General features: G+C 37.4%; 1 protein-coding gene across 1 annotated transcript in view; it reads right to left on the reverse strand.

The window, feature by feature from the left end:
- NDUFV2 (NADH:ubiquinone oxidoreductase core subunit V2) overlaps positions 1 to 18214 on the reverse strand; it is a 32652-nt gene that overhangs the window by 4355 nt on the left and 10083 nt on the right. Inside the window, exons 3-7 of the mRNA XM_047793718.1 lie at positions 16821 to 16883; positions 16619 to 16735; positions 11487 to 11655; positions 9283 to 9392; positions 2924 to 3000 (exon numbers count right to left, since the gene is read on the reverse strand). Of these exons, the coding sequence (XP_047649674.1) occupies positions 2924 to 3000; positions 9283 to 9392; positions 11487 to 11655; positions 16619 to 16735; positions 16821 to 16883 (536 nt within the window). The remainder of the gene's footprint in view (positions 1 to 2923; positions 3001 to 9282; positions 9393 to 11486; positions 11656 to 16618; positions 16736 to 16820; positions 16884 to 18214) is intronic.

Here is an 18214-nt window from a genome sequence, read left to right on the forward strand (position 1 = left end):
AAAAATAATAAAAAAGCATTTCTTTTATTATGAACCACAGAGATAGCAATCTTTATTAATTCTGGCCAGAGTACACCTGATGGTGGCACTGAGAAATCAGTTACTACTGAACCAGTTTAATTTCTCTCATTAATCAAAAACTCACAACTAGCTGCTCTTTCAAATATTTAAGCAGAGAGCTTTATTACACAAATACTAATAAAAAAGAATTAGCTTTGATTAACTTAAAGAATAACTGTAACTGTACTTTTTTTTATTACTATTATCACAGTCTCTCTCAATATCCAAGAAATTAACTTGGGGAAGGAGAAGGAAAATTGTTTTCATATGCTGGGAAGACATTCTACAATTACCATGTCCAAGTACAATCTTTACATATACCACTGATGGATGCTCTGCAATTACTTAAAGCTAAATAGATTTATTTCAGCTTCTTAAATGAGAGGTAATAAGTAGGAAATAAAAATAGGTTGAGAAACCAATAATTCCCTAATCTATTCCCTAAATTCCAAACTCAGATCTCCCTTTCAGCATTCCACCATGGATGTCCAAGTAAGCAACTCAAAGTTAGCATGTCCAAAACAAAGTGACTTTTCTTCCTCAAACCTGCTCTACCCCAAATCTCCATTTTAGTTAAAGGAAACACTGAGATGCTCAGACCAAAAAACTAAAAATCACTCATAATTCCTCTGCCCCACAACAACCACTAATTTAAAGTATACTTTACACAGCAACTAGGATGATGATTTTAATAGGATCACTCATATCATTCCCAAATTACCTGGGTCCCCATCTACCTCTCGGACATCTTCTACCACTTTCCTTCGTCACCTCACTTCAAATGATACTGTTACTTATTTTTCCTCCAGGATCTTAGTACATCCTCTTTCTCCTCCCTCTGGAACGCTGTTCCTTAAGATCTTTGGTTCCTTTGGGCTTATTACTCAGGTCATTAAATCACCACCTGAGAGAAGTATCTCCTGACTAAATGTACTCTGATCATTCTCTAGCCCCTAACCTGTTTATTTTTCTTCATTGTTTCTTGGTTTTGTTTTGTTTTGTTTGCTTTTCACCCACACTGGCAGCATATGGAAGTTCCCAGGCTAGAGGCTGAATCGGAGCTGCAGTAGCTGGCCTACACCACAGCCACAGCAGATCTGAGCCTAGTCTACAACCTACACCACAGCTCACAGCAACGCCAGATCCTCAACCTATTGTGTGAAGCAAAGGGACTTGCATCCTCATGGATATTAGCCGGGTTTGTTACCAGTGAGCCACAAGAGGAACTCCCATAATGGCAATTTTTACTCCTAAAAATGTTTTAAGTATAACCCATGAAAGTAAGAAACTATGATGAGAATGCCAAACCTCTTAAGCAAATTCAAGTGTTGGAAGAAGTGTATGTTTCTTAGGGGCCAGCTTGCCTTTACTATAAACTAAAGTTATCCTGAACTGACCTCTTTTTCTTATTAGGTGGTGTTATTATTTCTTATTAGGTAGGGTCTGCCAGAACAATGGCTGAGTACTTCTCAGTACTTCTTGCAGACTACAGAACCATGCATAACCTCCTGAACTAATAATTCAACCCCAGAGAACTGTTTATAACAAAAAATAGGAAGACATCAAGTTCACAACTGAAAGAAGAATAATTAGTATAATACAACTACAGGATAGGTGCAAGCTGGATAAACACTGCTTATGTTGAAAATGATCTAGCCGTTCTGAATGACTAAGTACAATTTAATGGTGTAATGTATCTAAAGGCAGAATTGCTATAACTAAGCTGTATTGTTACGAGAATGTCTGGAACAAAGAAAACAATGCTCTGCACTGCTCAGTACATATTTCCAAGTACTGGGATTAGTTTAAGTGTCACACTGAGAGCCATTAGCCAACTAGAAGACCTACAAAGGAGAGAGACCAAAACTATGTCACAAGAGGAAAATCAATGAAACAACCGTGGATATTAAACCTGAGAAAAAGATATGTGGAAGATGAGATAGGTATTTCATGTACAAAAGAGTTGTCATTTGGAAAAGATAAAATTATCTTGGGTGTGACTCACAGACAGAGAACAGATTTGTTGTTGCCAAGGTGGGGTGGGTAGAAGATGGTGGATTGGGAGTTTAGGGTTAGCAGATGCAAACTATTATATATAGGATGGATAAACAACAAGGTCCTGCTGTAGAGCACAGGGAACTACATTTAATATCCTATGATAAACTGTAATGGAAAAGAGTATGAAAAAGAATATATATATGTGTAACTGATTCACTGCTGTACAGCAGAAATTTACACACCACTATAAATCAGCTACATCAATTAAAAAAAATCTTGTATTTGTTCAAAGGATAGAACCTTTGGTCTTTTAGGTAGAAATAAGAGGGAAGACAGACTTTGGGTCAAATTCTGGCAGAATGAACTTTTATTAAACAGTGGAATGGATTTCTATTTGTAGTAAATTTCCCTTCTCTATAAATATCCAAGTAGATACCATGATTATCTGATAGCGTTTTAAGAGGGGGGAAAAAAAATCTCTGCTTAAAATGACAAGTTGATTAGGTACTATTCAAGGCTCCTGAAAAACTCCTATGAATTTAGGGTATGCAATTTTTAAAGTTAAGTTTGGGAGTACTCTTTGTGGCTCAGCAGTTAATGAGACCAATCAGGATCCATGAGGATTTGGGTTCAATACCTGGCCTAGCTCAGTGGATTAAGGATCGGTGTTGCCGTGAGCTGCGGTGTAGGTTGTAGACGTGGCTGGAATGCCACGTTGCTGTGGCTCTGATTCGACCCCTAGTCTGGGAACTTCCATATGCCATAGATGTGGCCTTAAAAAGCAAAAAAAAAAAAAAAAAGTTTGTATGAAAGACTAATTTAGATTTAAGCCATTAAAATTGATTAAAAAGAAATAAAAGGATACCTTGGCCCAGGTTTGGGGATTTTGCCAGCCTTGAGTTCATCAATAATTTCTTCAATATCCTTAGGTGTCAGATCCTCCTAAGAAAAAAAATTTAATAGTCTTATTAAAATGACATATTATTGAAGTCAGTATAAACCCCTAACACCAGTTTGTTATTTGTCTCAGTCCTCAAGTTAGTTACCAAGGTAGTGGCATCTGAGTAATTCCTATATATAATATATACTGCTAAATGCATTATGAAATAGGAGCTTTAGCTGAAGAGGTGATACAGAGCAATGCTTTGAAAGGAAACAGTTCTGCATTCGAGTTCAAGTTCCAATGCTTACTAACTAGCTAGCAATCTTAAACAAGTTACTCAGCTTCCCCAAGTTTACTTCTTCATTTGAAAACCTACTTCAACAAAAACCAAGGAGGAGGCATAACTCTCCCAGACTTCAGGCAATATCACAAAGCCACAGTCATCAAGACAGTGTGGTACTGGTACCAAAACAGACATACAGACCAATGGAACAGAATAGAGAACCCAGAAATAAACCCAGACACCAATGGTCAATTAACCTTCAACAAAGGAGGCAAGAACATAAAATGGGAAAAAGACAGTCTTTTTAGCAAATGTGGCTGGGAAACCTGGACAGCTGCATGTAAATCAATGAAACTGGAACACACCCTCACACCATGCACAAAAATAAACTCCAAATGGCTTAAAGACTTACTCATAAGACAAAACACCATCAAACTCCTAGAAGAGAACATAGGCAAAACATTCTGACATCAACCTTACAAATGTTTTCTCAGGTCAGTCTCCCAAAGCAACTGAAATAAAAGCAAAAATAAACCAATGGGACCCAATCAAACTGACAAGCTTTTGCACAGCAAAGGAAATTAAAAAAAAAGATATTTGACAGAATGGGAGAAAATAGTTTCAAATGACGCAACCGACAAGGGTTTAATCTCTAAAATATACAAACAATTTATACAACTCAACAGCAAAAAAGCCAACAACCCAATTGAAAAATGGGCAAAAGACCGGAATAGACAGTTCTCCAAAGAAGATATACAGATGGCCAAGAAGCACATGAAAAAATGCTCAACATCCCTGACTATTAGAGAAATGCAAATCAAAACTACTGTGAGGAACCACCTCATAACAGTCAGAATGGCCATCATTAATAAGTCCACAAATAGCAAATGCTGGACGGGGTGTGGAGAAAAGGGAACCCTCCTGCACTGCTGGTGGGAATGTAAGCTGGTACAACCACTATGGAGAACAGGATGGAGGTACCTCAAAAAACTACATATAGAACTACCAAATGACCCAGCAATCCCACTCCTGGGCATATATCCAGGCAAAACTTTCCTTGAAAACGACACGTGTACCCATATGTTCATTGCAGCACTATGCACAATAGCCAAGATATAGGAACAACCTAAATGTCCATCTTGACAGATGACTGGATTAAGATGTGGTGTGGTATATATACACAATGGAATACTACTCAGCCATAAGTAAGAACAAAATCATGCCATTTGCAGCAATATGGATGGAACTAGAGACTCTCTTACTGAGTGAAGTAAGTCAGAAAGAGAAAGACGAATGCCATATGATATCACTTATATCTGGAATCTAATATATGGCACAAATGAACCTTTCCACAGAAAAGAAACTCATGGACTTGGAGAACAGACTTGTGGTTACCAGGAAGGAGTGGGAGGGACTGGAGCTTGAGGTTAACAGATGCAGACTATTGCCTTTGGAATGGATTAGCAATGAGATCCTGCTGTGTAGTACTGGGAACTATGTCTAGTCACTTATGATGGAGAATGATAATGTGAGAAAAAAGAATGTATACATGTATGTGTAACTGGTTCACCATGCTGTACAGCAGGAAAAAAAAAATAATGTATTGGGGAAATAAAAAAAAAAACCCACTAAAAAAAGAAAAAAAGAAAACCTACTTCAGAGGGTTTTGAGGATTAAAAGAAAAAAACGTATAAAAGAATAGTGCCATGCACATGCTCAACAACTGCTCTCCTTGAAGAAACAGTGAGATACCAATAGTAATAATGAGCACTAGCACTCATAGTAACTTAAAAGTAGATGCCTAGACAGTTCCCGTTGCGGCACAGTGGTTAACAAATCCGACTAGGAACCATGAGTTGAGGGTTCAAATCCTGGCCTTGCTTAGTGGGTTAAGGACCCGGCGTTGCTGTGAGCTGTGGTGTAGGTTGCAGATGCAGCGTTGCTGTGGCTCTGGCATAGGCCGGCAGCAACAGCTCTGATTAGACCCCTAGCCTGGGAACCTCCATATGCCGTGGGAGCTACCCTAGAAAAGGCAAAAAGACAAAAAAAAAAAAAAAAGAGATGCCTAATATCTATCCCTAAGCTAAAGATCCAGTACCCCAATGATAACGTCTTTCTTTCCCAGGTGAAATTCACCCTGTTTTAAACTTCATTTTCAAATGGAAAAGTAAAAACCTTATTTTTGACACATTTATTTTAATGATCCTGATACTCCAATTCCCATCTCAACCAGAGCAGCTCTGTATTTTGGATACTGTGCACCTATAAAATTCTTACCTCATGAAAGGGTTCTGTTATTTAAATTAACAAGTACAATTAAAACACACAGACACACTCCTGCACCTAGCTGCACCCTAGGTTTAATCAAAAGACAGTACAAACAGAATGGGGCAAAACTAAACTAAGAGAAAAATGCCTAAATTACATCATATCCCCTCTCCCCTCCAAAGCTATTAAGTACTTAAAATGTTGTTAGGCCCCTGGTTTTATGCTAGAGAAATCATGATTCAATACTGTATCTTCAGTGCCTAGCCACATAAAAGGTCTTTAATATGTGTTGAATGATTAAACATTCATAAAAATAAAAAGCTGTTTTCAAACTGCTTAGGGTTCAACGGTTGCTCAGTACCTCAAATCTAGAAGAAACCTTTAAACTTGTCTAATGATTTTATGCCCAAGCCAACTCTTCAGTATGAAAATGATAAATGAATAATGACATTCCTTGCAATATATGATTATGTACACATAGGCACTTAGAGGTTTTGGTTTTTTGTTTTGGCTGTGCCATTTTTTTTCCTTTTCAGCTGCACCCACAGCCTTTGGAAGTTCCCAGGTCAGGGACAGAATCCAAGCCAGAGCTGCAACCTATGCCACAGCCGTGACAATGCCAGATCCTATGTGCCAGCCCTCTGCAGAGACAAGCTGGATCATTAACCCACTGTGCTACAGTGGAACTCCTAACTGTACCATTTAAAAGCAAGTTGTAGACATCTTAGCACTTAATCCCTAAAACTGCAGCAGATATTTCCTAAGAATATTTTTAAATGTTCTTAAATAATACCATTAACACACCCAATTAACTAATAACAATAATTCCTTAATAAAACAAATGTCAAATCTACATTCAAATCTCCCCAAGCATCCTCTAAATTATTTGATTTTTTTTCCCTAATCAGGATCCCATCAACGTTTACATGACTATTTCATTTTACGTACTCGTCAACTGAGATCCGTAAAAGTTAAACGCCTTACCAAAGACCATACCACTAACTGAAAGAAACACTTGCATAAATCCATAGGCTACTTCACTAATTTATTTATTTATTACCTTTTTGTTATTGTTGCAAAAACAATACAAACTCATTATAATCTTCAAACATTAGAGGAGTTCTAGAAAGGAAACTCTCCTATAATCTTGCCCTTCAGAGGAAGTCACTGTTAATACTTTGGCTTACGTTCTTTTCAGGTATTTTAGAGATAGACTAGCATACAAATGTTCACCCATTATCTTATCAATTTCCATAAATAGAACTGCATTATACTAACTGGAAACTTCTTAAGACACCTTTCTGCATCAGTGCACAGAGTAAGGAAAGAGGCTACTATATTTAGATTTACAATGCTTTATACAAAACCTTAACTGTCTAATTCCTACTTAAATTAAGATCTTCATGGGAGTTCCCTGGTGGCCTAACAGTTAAGGATTTGGCATTGTCACTGTTGTAGCTTGGTTGGATCCTTGGCCTGGGAACTTCCACTTGCTGCAAGCATGGCCAAAAAAAAAAATCCTCATGATTATGAGCAAAGAGTAGAAATGTGGGAAAGAGAAAACTGTTCCCATATTTTTCAAGGATTTTTTTTTTAAGTATGAAAAAGAAACAAGATAAGCTATTTGAGTCACTGACCATTAAAATGAAGAAAGTAAGTAATGAAAACAGCCTAGAAATCAAATTTCATCTTCATTAAAAAAAATTAAGAGTTCTATTTCAGGCATTATGGCAGGCTAGGTATCCTGACAACATTCTGTTGTAATAACTAAAAATGTTATATGAAATAAAAAGCAAAAACTGTAAAATTTTATCAATATCAAAACGCTAACAAAAAAACTCAATGAAAACTTAGGGAGACAAATGGAAGACCAAACAAACTTGGCTTCTGGGTTTCACTGCCTATAGGGTCAAGGGACAAAGCCCCAGGCTACAGGAGATTGCCCAAACCACAGGAAGTTAAGACTCCCAAAAGCTATACCCTCAATATAAAGGTCAACTAAAAATTAAATTGTCCTTCAAAAAAACCCTGCTAATCTAGAACCTCACACTTTGGGGGAAGAGGATACAAAGAGAGGGGATTTCTTCTGGGCCAGTAGTATTTCCAGGAGCAAGAGAGAAGCAAAGAGAATCCCTTTTTGAAAAACAATCTACCTTCAATGCAAGCCTAAAAGAATTTCCATAAATAAATTTTTTTTTAATTTTATTTTTACTTTTTAGGGCCGTACCTGCAGCATATGGAGGTTCCCAGGCTGGGGGTCAAATTGGAGCTACAGCTGCCAGCCTATACCACAGCCACAGCAATGCAGGATCCCAGCCATGTCTTCGACCTCCACCACAACTCAGAGCAACGCTGGATCCCCGACCTACCAAGCGAGGCCAGGAATCGAACCCTCATCCTCATGGATACTAGTTGGATTCTTTTCCGCTGTGCCATAAAGGAATTCCTCCATAAACAAATTTCTAAGAATTATGAGCTAGCAAGATATTACGAATGAAACCCGTAATATAATTAGGGTAATAAGCAATTAAAAAAAGATAGACTAGAAAATTCCATACATACGAAGAACACTTCTAAAAAACACAGATCTAAGAAGAAATAAAAATGCAAATTTAAAAACATTTATTAGAACTAGGTGTTCAGGAATTCCTGTCGTGGCACAATGGAAACGAATCCGACTAGGAACCATAAGGTTACAGGTTCCATCCTTGGCCTTGCTCAATGGGTTAAGGATCTGGCGCTGCCATGAGCTGTAGGTCGCAGACACAGCTTGGATCTGGCATTGCTGTGGTGTAGGCCAGCGTCTACAGCTCCCATTAGACCCCTAGTCTGGGAACCTCCATATGCCGTGGTGCAGCCCTAAAAAGACCAAAAAATAAACCCCCAAAACTAGGTGTTCCCTTATGGCATAGTAGGCTATCAATAGATCTGGTGTTGTCACTGCAGCGGCTCAGATAGCTGCTGTAGCACAGGTTCAATCCCTGGCCTGGGAATTTCTATACGCCACAGCCAAAAATTAAAAAAAAAAAGGTCATTTTTTTAAAGCTTTATTGAGGTATATTTGATTTACAAGTTTGTGAAAATTTCCGCTATACAATAAAGTGATTCAGTTATGCATATACATATCCATTCTCTTTCAGATTCTTCTCCCACATAGATTATCACAGAATATTGGGTAGAGTTTTCTGTGCAAAAATAAAATTTTAAAAATTAAAAATATTTGGGGAGTTCCCGTCGTGGCACAGTGGTTAACGAATCCAACTAGGAACCATGAGGTTGCGGGTTCGGTCCCTGGCCTTGCTCAGTGGGTTAACGATCCGGCGTTGCCGTGAGCTGTGGTGTAGGTTGTAGACATGGCTCGGATCCCGCACTGCTGTGGCTCTGGCATAGGCCGGTGGCTACAGCTCCGATTCAACCCCTAGCCTGGGAACCTCCATATGCCGCAGGAGCCGCCCAAAGAAATAGCAAAAAGACAAAAAAATAAAAATTAAAAATATTTGGAACTAAATGATAAAAATAATTTTTTTTTAATTTTTACATGGCATTTGGAACTTCCCCAGAAATGCCAGATCATTAACCTGCTGAGCCACAGCGGGAACTCCTCTACTTGTTGATTTTTAATAAAATTTGGAAACCAGAAAATAAAAAAACCAACTCCTAGATATATTTATGCCAACAGTTTCTTCTAAGTGACTAATTCAGAAACCAACATCCACAGGACAAGAAACCAAATATTTTAAATATTTTAAATATGACATCATACAACTTTTCTATTAATTGAAATACTCACATAGTAGTTGTCATTTATTTGAACCATTGGTGCATTTACACAGGCCCCTAAACATTCCACTTCTATAAGAGTGAAAAGTTTGTCAGGTGTAGTCTCTCCAACCTTTATTCCTAAAAATATAAATAATTACTGTAAGGACCAGGGTCTATTTTAACTGCAATACAGTTTAAGAAAAAAACAACACAACCCAACATATTACAGAAGCATATAGAAAAGCATTTAAGAGCATTAAATTTCTAAAACAAAACAACTCTGTAACTATTATAGAACATTCAAGGATTGTTTTAAGTGGACCTATTCCTTTAAAATCAATCAAATTTCAGGGGACTTGTCTCCAGTGTTTACTGTTACATAGCAGTGCACCTAACTTTATTATTTAATTATTTGTGATAATTAACTTACTAAAATCAATCATAGTATCTGACTGGCAGACTCAGAAAACTGCTAATGTCAAAGATCATTAAGAATGTGAGGAAGGAGTTCCCGTCATGGCACAGAGGAAACAAATCCAACTAGGAACCATGAGGTTCGATCCCTGGCCTTGCTTAGTGGGTTAAGGATCTGGCGTTGCCATGAGCTGTGGTGTAGGTCGCAGATGTGGCTTGGATCTGGCATTGCTGTGGCTGTGGCGTCAGCCAGCAGCTGTAGCTCCAATTAGACCCGTAGCCTGGAAATCTCCATATGCCCCATGTGTGGCCCTAAAGAGCAAAAAAAAAAAAAAAAAAAAAAAGAATTTTTAGGAAAACGGGTACTCTCATATCTTCAGCGAAGGCATTTTTGGAAAACTATAGTAAAATGTGACCCAGCAATTCTACTTCTTGTGAACCTTACAATTGGACAAGTAGGCAAAGATATGTATATATGAAGTAATTATAGAATAACTCAACTTAAAATAGAAAAGAGGCACATATACTGTTATAGCCAAAATAAAGTGCAAGAAGAAAACACAGACATATTACATTTATGTATTTTTATAATGAAAATAACCAGAACAACATAAAACCTAAATCTAACATACCCAACTGTTATTAGAATTTGTACCTCAGAGGTGGGGGGTGTGATTTCTGAGCAGACTTCAGCTTTCTGTTTTTTTGTTTGTTTTTTCTTTTTATGGCCACACTTGCACCATATGGAAGTTCCCCAGCCAGGGAATGAACTGGAGCTACAGTTGAGGCCTAAGCCACGGCCGCGGCAACACCAGATCCGAGCTGCATCTGTGACCCATGCTGCAGCTTGTGGCAAAACCAGATCCTTAACCCACTGAGTGATGCCAGGGATCGAACCCACATCCTCATGGAGACTATGTCAGGTTCTTAACCAACTGAGCCACAATAGGAACTCCAGCTTCTGTTTTATATACGTCTATACTGCCCAAATATTTTTTCAATATGCAAGTCCTTTATACTCAGTAACAAGAAAATTAAGACACATCTCCTTTGATTTCATTTAATATATATAGTGGTAAATGCAGCAATGGCAGTTCACATAGTAAAATTCTCTTTTAATTTTGTAAAGGCTACTAATAACATCTTATTCCACCAAAATTTTCCTTCCTGGAGTTCCCGTCGTGGCGCAGTGGTTAACGAATCCGACTAGGAACCATAGGTTGCAGGTTCGGTCCCTGGCCTTGCTCAGTGGGTTAACGATCTGGCGTTGCCGTGACCTGTGGTGTAGGTTGCAGACGCGGCTTGGATCCCGCGCTGCTGTGGCTCTGGCGTAGGCCGGTGGCTATGGCTCCGATTCGACCCCTAGCCTGGGAACCTCCATATGCCGCGGGAATGGCCCTAGAAAAGACAAAAAAAAAAAATTTTCCTTCCTGAAGCATACTTCCTTTTCTCATATCTTGTTTGCCCTAGGTCTTGTTTGGAAGGACACAAGGACAAGACAGTCACTTCTTAATGTGCCACATGCTACCACATACTGTGTGAAACTTAATTTTCTAAACAATAAAACCTTACAACTTAGAGAAGCTTCTAAAACATACTCAATGATTAGAAAAGGTGAAAACTCAGGCTTGAGGATTAAGAACTAAAGAAGAATACAAAATAAAAAACATTGGTGGGCAAACACAGTAAGATAAAAATTTATCTGTTGAATACAGATCCAGTATAATGGGTAAAGTTGGAAAATTTAGGCAGAAATAGGTCAAATCTAGAAAGACAATTTTTTTTTCATAAAAGTTATAAATATAATGTGTCTCATACCAAGCTTTTTCTGAATGGCCTCCAGTATGCTATCAGAGTTTCGAAGCATGCACGGCGTAGTGGTGCAGACTTGAATATGATACTTTCCAACTGGCTTTCGATTATACATTGTATAAAAAGTTGCTACTTCATATACTCTCATTGGAGGTACTTGTAAAATTTCTGCCACCTAAATAAGAAAATTTCAAAATAACATGATTATAATGGTTATTAATTGAGCTTTCGGTATGTTGTACAAAGCATAATTTCAATATTTCTTCGATTTGGTAAAAACCAAAAAAGTTCTTCAAAAGCAGAAACTACACCTGTATTTGGTATCTGAGAGGTTGTAAGACCATCCATCAATTTTTACACTTAAACCACACACAGTCCATAGCCTAACGATTATAGCATTTCCTTCTCCTCCTCCTAGTCTCTGCAAAAGGATCTTTTTTTTTTTTTTTCTTTTTGCCATTTCTTGGGCTGCTCTTGCTGCATGTGGAGGTTCCCAGGCGAGGGGTCTAACTGGAGCTGAGAGCTACAGCAACTCGGGATCCAAGCCAAGTTTGCAACCTACACCACAGCTCAAGGCAATGCCGGATCCTTAACCCACTGAGCAAGGCCAGGGATGGAACCTGAAACCCCATGGTTCCCAGTCGGATTCATTAACCACTGCACCACAACGGGAACCCCCCCAAAAGGATCTTCTTGTTCTCTAAATTTTTAAGTCTTTCATTATTAAGAATTTCTACTTTGATCATTTCAATGCTTATATTTTGTAATTTAAGATTACTAAATAGCAAAAATTTGGAGGCCAAACTCAATAAATTAAACAATCATATTTTTTCAATCTTTCACTAATTTTTCAAAAAATCCTTAATTGCTACTGATACAGCAATTAAGTAAAAAATCCTTACTGCTGACACACAGTGCATGAAGATAGTATGGTGACAGAAAAAAGGTTGAAAATTAAAGCTCATCTATTAACTTGTATTGGTTTACATGTTTACACACAAACATGCATGCATGAACAATCCAATCCTATTTCCTACTAAAACACTCCTCATAGACTAGTACTTCCCAACTCCGCACATCAAATATCTGTTTTGACATATTGAGATTCAGACCAAGGGAAACTCTATCTGAGCCCAACTCTCTTGTTCAGGTCAAATCTATTAAGGAAAGCAAGGTTTTTAAGCTGTTTGCCCCGGCTGGTCCATATACAGTCTATCATGACTACAATCCTGGCTACAACTTTCTAGGAGATCTAATTTGAGGAGTTCTCTCAAAATACACATGCTAGGAGTTCCCACCGTGGCTCAGTGGTAATGAATCTGACTGGTATCTGTGAGGATGAGAGACTGATGCCTAGCCTTGCTCAGTGGGTTAAGGATCTGTGTTGCCATGGGCTGTGGCATAGGCCATAGATGTGGCTTAGATCTGGCATGGCTGAGATGTAGGCTGGCAGCTGTGGCTCTGATTGGACCTCTAGCCTGGGAACTTCCATATGCCTCAGGTGAGGCCCTAAAAAGACAAAAAAAAAAAAAAACCACATGCTAGAGCCGTGCCACTGAAACAATTGCAAGGCCCTGGTGTCTAATTTTAAAAAGCTTCCCCAGGATGCTGCTGTGCACCCCCTTATGCCTTAGTAATGGTTAAGGAAATAATGCACGAGCCTCTGGATGTTGTTTTTGTTGTATGGTTGGACTTTTCTTTGAAGGAGAAAGTGTCCAAAGAAAGAATAACATTAAAAGTCTCAAATGTAGGAGTACCCCAGTGGCTCAGTGGGTTAAGGACCCGACATTGTCACTGCAAAGACCTGGGTCGTTATGTCACAGCTTCAACCCCTGGAAAGAATCTTCACTATATGCTACTTCTTGCCTCTCACACATACACACCTAATTCTAAATAGAACTTGACAATACTTTGTGTGTGTGTGTGTGTGTGTGTGTGTGTGTGCTCTTTAGGACCACACTTGTGGCATATGGAAGTTTTCAGGCTAGGGGTTGAATCAGAGCTGCAGCTGCCGGCCTATACCACAGCCACAACAATGCCAGATCCTTAACCCACTGAGCAAGTCCAGGGATTGAACTCGTATCCTCACAGATACTACTCAGGTTCGCTACCACTGAGCCAAAATGGGAACTCCAACAATACTTTTGAAATGTTCTCAACATTAGTTTCTCATTTATTTTGTTCTGCTAAGCTTACCACTAAGCAAGACTTCAAACAAGCTTGCCATTATTAAAAACATAAATTTTTTCAAAAAAAAAAGAAGTGTCTACAATTAGAAATGTACCCAAAGCATTACTTAGAAAGCTGGCTATTATAAAAATAATGTAAGGAATTTAGAAAAACCCCAAACATATACATGGTTTACTGAAAAAAATAAGCACCTATGTTTACTTAATACCAACCAAACTTGCTTCACAGTCAAAAAAAAAAAAAAATTACTAATGGTCCACAAGTATTAGAGAACAGTAAAAAGTAAATAAGAGATCAATGATCCACACACTATGGTCAATTAATCTATGACAAAGGAGGCAAGAATATACAATGGAGAAAAGAGAGCCTCTTTAATAAGTGGTGCTGGGAAAACTGAACAGCTACATGTAAATGAATGAAATTAGAATATTCTCCACCACCACATATAAACAAAAATAAATTCAAAATGGATTAAAGACTTAAATGTAAAAGCAGATACTAACTCCTAGAGGAAAACACAGGTAGAACACTATGCACATAAATTGCAGCAATATTTTATTCAATCCAACTTCTTAATAGAGGTAAAAACAAAAATAAACAAATGGGACCTAATTAATCTTAAAAGGAATCCATAAACAAAACCAAAAGACAACCTATGGTGCAGGAGAAAACTGCCTATGATGCAAGGAAAGGATTAGTTTCCAAAATTTATAGCTCACACAGATTAAAAAAAACAACAACAATAAAAAGCCGGGCAGAGGAGTTCCCATTGTGGCTCAGTGGTAATGAACCCAACTAGTGTCCACAAGGATGAGGGTTCAATCCCCGGCCTTGGTCAGTGGGTTTGGATCCAGTGTTCCATAAGCTGTGGTGTAGGTCGCAGACCTGGCTCGGATCTGGCGTTGCTGTGGCTGAGGTGTAGGCTGGCAGCTACAGCTCTGATTAGACCCCTAGCCTGGGAACTTTCATATGTCACAGGAGTGGCCCTAAAAAGACAAAAGAAAAAGAAGGGGCAAAAAATCTAAAAGACATTTCTCCAAAGAAGACATACAAGTGGCCAACAGGCATATGAAAAACATGCTCAATATTGCTAATTATTAGAGAAATGAAATTGAAGAACCACCTCACACCAGTCAGCATGGCCATCATTAAAAAGTCTACAAATAATAAATGCTGGAGAGAGTATGGAGGAAAAAAACCCTCCTACAATGTAAACCGGTACAGCCACTATGGAGAACAGTAAGGGGGTTCCTTAAAAAAACTGAGTTGCCATATGATCCTGCAATCCAACTCCTATATTTCTGGAAGAAACTCTAATTCAAAAAGATACATGCACCCCAATGTGCACTGCAGCATTATTTATATTAGCCAAGACCTTATAGTAACTTAAATGTCCATCAACAGATGGATACAGAAGATATGTGTGTGTCTGTGTGTATAAATATTACTCAGCCATAAAAAAGAATGAAATGACATTTGCAACAACATGGATGGACCTAGAGATTATCATATTAAGTCAAAGAAACAAATGTCCTCTATCACTTGTCTGTAGAATCTAAAAAAATGACACAAACTTATTTATAAAACAGAAATGGACTCAAACATAGAAAACAAACTTATGGTTACCAAAGGGGATGGTGGATAAATTAGGAGTTTGGATTAAGCCATATACACTAACATAAAAATAGGTAAACAACAAAGATCTTCTGTACAGCACAGAGAATTATACTCAACACCTTATAATTGCCTATAATGGAAAAGAGTCTGAAAAAAAATATGTATAACTGAATCACTTTACTGTATATTGACTCTAACACAACATTATGAATTAACTATAATTCAATAAAATTTTTTTAAATTATAGATCAAAAAATAAATAAATAAAAATAAAAACAGATCGATGAGCTAAAATTTGCATACAGGTTTCCATTTGATAAACTGAGGACATTTCTATACTCCAAGAAAGATAACGTAGCGGTCTAACTTAATAGGTAGACCAAATAAAACTTAGAAAGTGAAAAGGAGAATAAAATATAGCAGAATATCCACAAAAGTCAAGAAGAAAATGCACAGAACTCGAAATGATTCAGTCCCAGCTCCATCACTTAGAAATCATTATGTGATCACTGAAAGAGCTTTACCTAGTTTAAAATCTTCATTGCGATGGAAGAAGTCAGCCCAGAGAAAAATCAGATCTCTTAATTCAAAATAAAAGATACTTTCCATTGTATCACATTGGCCTATCAGTTGTATGCTTCTCATAAAAATCAAATAATAGAAAGTTTTGTAAGACACTTTTGTAAACAATACACTGTTACAAAATACCATCCTATACTAAGATGTGAAAAAACTTGAAATTTGGGTTACTGCTGAAAATACTATTAGAAAAAAATGAATCCTAAAGTATGCATGAATATACTAACTTTATTTAAATGTCACCCATAAGATTTCTATAGGTTGTTGATTCCAAGGTGCCATAATCAAATGCTGTAAATACCATGTATTACATGGATTTTTGTTAAAGCCTGCAGCCAAAGATGCAAAATATTAAAAAGATTCACAATAGCTGTGAGCAGATCCTTTTCTCTGTAATTTTAGCATTTAAACAGTACATTCATTTTCAGAATACCCTGACAGCCAATTACACACATCTGGGATCTTTTACCTTACTATTGCCATTTCTCTCAAAGATGGAAAAAAAGAAAATCTCTTTCACTGTAACACCTTTACTATTTCCTGCAAGGATAAAAAGCTCTACCCTTTCAGATCTCTGCATTATAAAGGGAACCACAAAAACATAAATGTAATTTGAGGTATAAAACACACAAATGATTCAAGGGCTCCAAACTCCTAGACTGCTACATTAATGACTGTGAGAGGAATTTCTACATAAGGAAGTTACCAAGCACAATCTCTCCTCTTTTCAAACTAATGCAAAAATAAAGTACCTTGTTCATGGCAGAGATGGGCAGCCATCCATTCTGTCTTTGGGCTAAATCCAGGACTGGAAGCACAGCTGCTGCTTTATGCCCTTCTGGGTAGTTTTTTACAATTGCCTCTATCCTCTGTACCAAAGAAAAAGCACCTGTTTTAGTGTCTGGAAAACACTAAATATTTTGTAAATTAATCATAACATTAATTTAGTCATACCTTGTAGTTTTCTGGTGTGAAATCAAATGGAGTATCTGGGTTATTCTCAGGAGTATCTCTGTGCTAAACAAAGGGGGGAAAATGTTTTCTAAAATTATCAAAATTCTCTCAAAAGTGTGAATAACTTTGTACTTTACTACTACTGATCATTTAATCTCTTCACTTTAATTCCAACATGATATACAATTTATCCTTGCATCAAAAAGAATGGCTAAAGAAATTATTAAATACACATTTGATGAGTATGATGTTAGCAAAATCCAAAGATTTAGAAAGATTTTCAAAATCACCCTTTATAGGTTATGAGAAGTAGCTTTAGGGCCAAAACCTAAAAAAGCACTATCCAACTTGATTAGACAACAGGATCTCCTAATGTAATTTAATTACAAAAAATTACCAATTATTTGAAGCCTTATAAATTAAGACACAAATTTTCTAGTGTGAAAATATGTGCATTTTCCCCAAAAGAGAGTGTATCAGATTGTCAAAGGACATATATTACCTTAGGGACCCACTATCTACTACAAAAACAGCATCTCTTCCCCACACAAGAGAAACTAGTCAAGAGCAAGCTTTATTTCTTCTCCAAAAAAGAACAGGCCTTCTTCAAACACTGACAAGAAATGGCTTGTCAACAGGAAATCAAATGAGTCACAATGAGATTAACACTTATATCAATTAATGTTTTGTATGTATGGTGAACACAGAACTGAATCTCTTAATATGTTAATGCTCAGACTTCTACTTTTTCAAGGACATAAAAAAGTAAAGAAAATGGAAACTTTGGATGATATCAAATATCTTTTTACACAAAGATAAAATACAAAACAGGAATCTACTTGTTAATAGTATGAATAACTAATTTATTAAGATTCAACCTAGAAATAATTCATTTTCCAAAACTATACCACTAACTCTAAATCATCATACAAGTTCACTAAATTTCATTTAAATACTATATTATTTCCTGAAAAACACACATTGTCACAGAAAGGGGATACATTATCTGAGCTTTTCTGAACTTTAAAACCAAGCTGGGGAATTCCTTGACCTCCACCTGTAGTTAAAGCCTGGAAATCAAAACCAGGCCAATAGCCAACACATTCACCGTAATACTAAAATTCATGCATGTCAAACCAGTGTCATTTTGGGATTCCCCAAGTTGCAGCCTCAGAATCTTCAGTGAGCTAAGATAATTTTTTTTTTTTTTTGTCCTTTTGCCTTTTCTTGAGCCGCTTCCACAGCATATGGAGGTTCCCAGGTTAGGGGTCTAATCGGAGCTGTAGCCACCAGCCTACGCCAGAGCCACAGCAACACAGGATCCGAGCAGTATCTGCGACCTACACCACAGCTCACGGCAACGCCAGATCCTTAACCCACTGAGCAAGGCCAGG

This window comes from Phacochoerus africanus, chromosome 8 (assembly GCF_016906955.1).
Source record: "Phacochoerus africanus isolate WHEZ1 chromosome 8, ROS_Pafr_v1, whole genome shotgun sequence".
Taxonomy (NCBI): domain Eukaryota; kingdom Metazoa; phylum Chordata; class Mammalia; order Artiodactyla; family Suidae; genus Phacochoerus; species Phacochoerus africanus.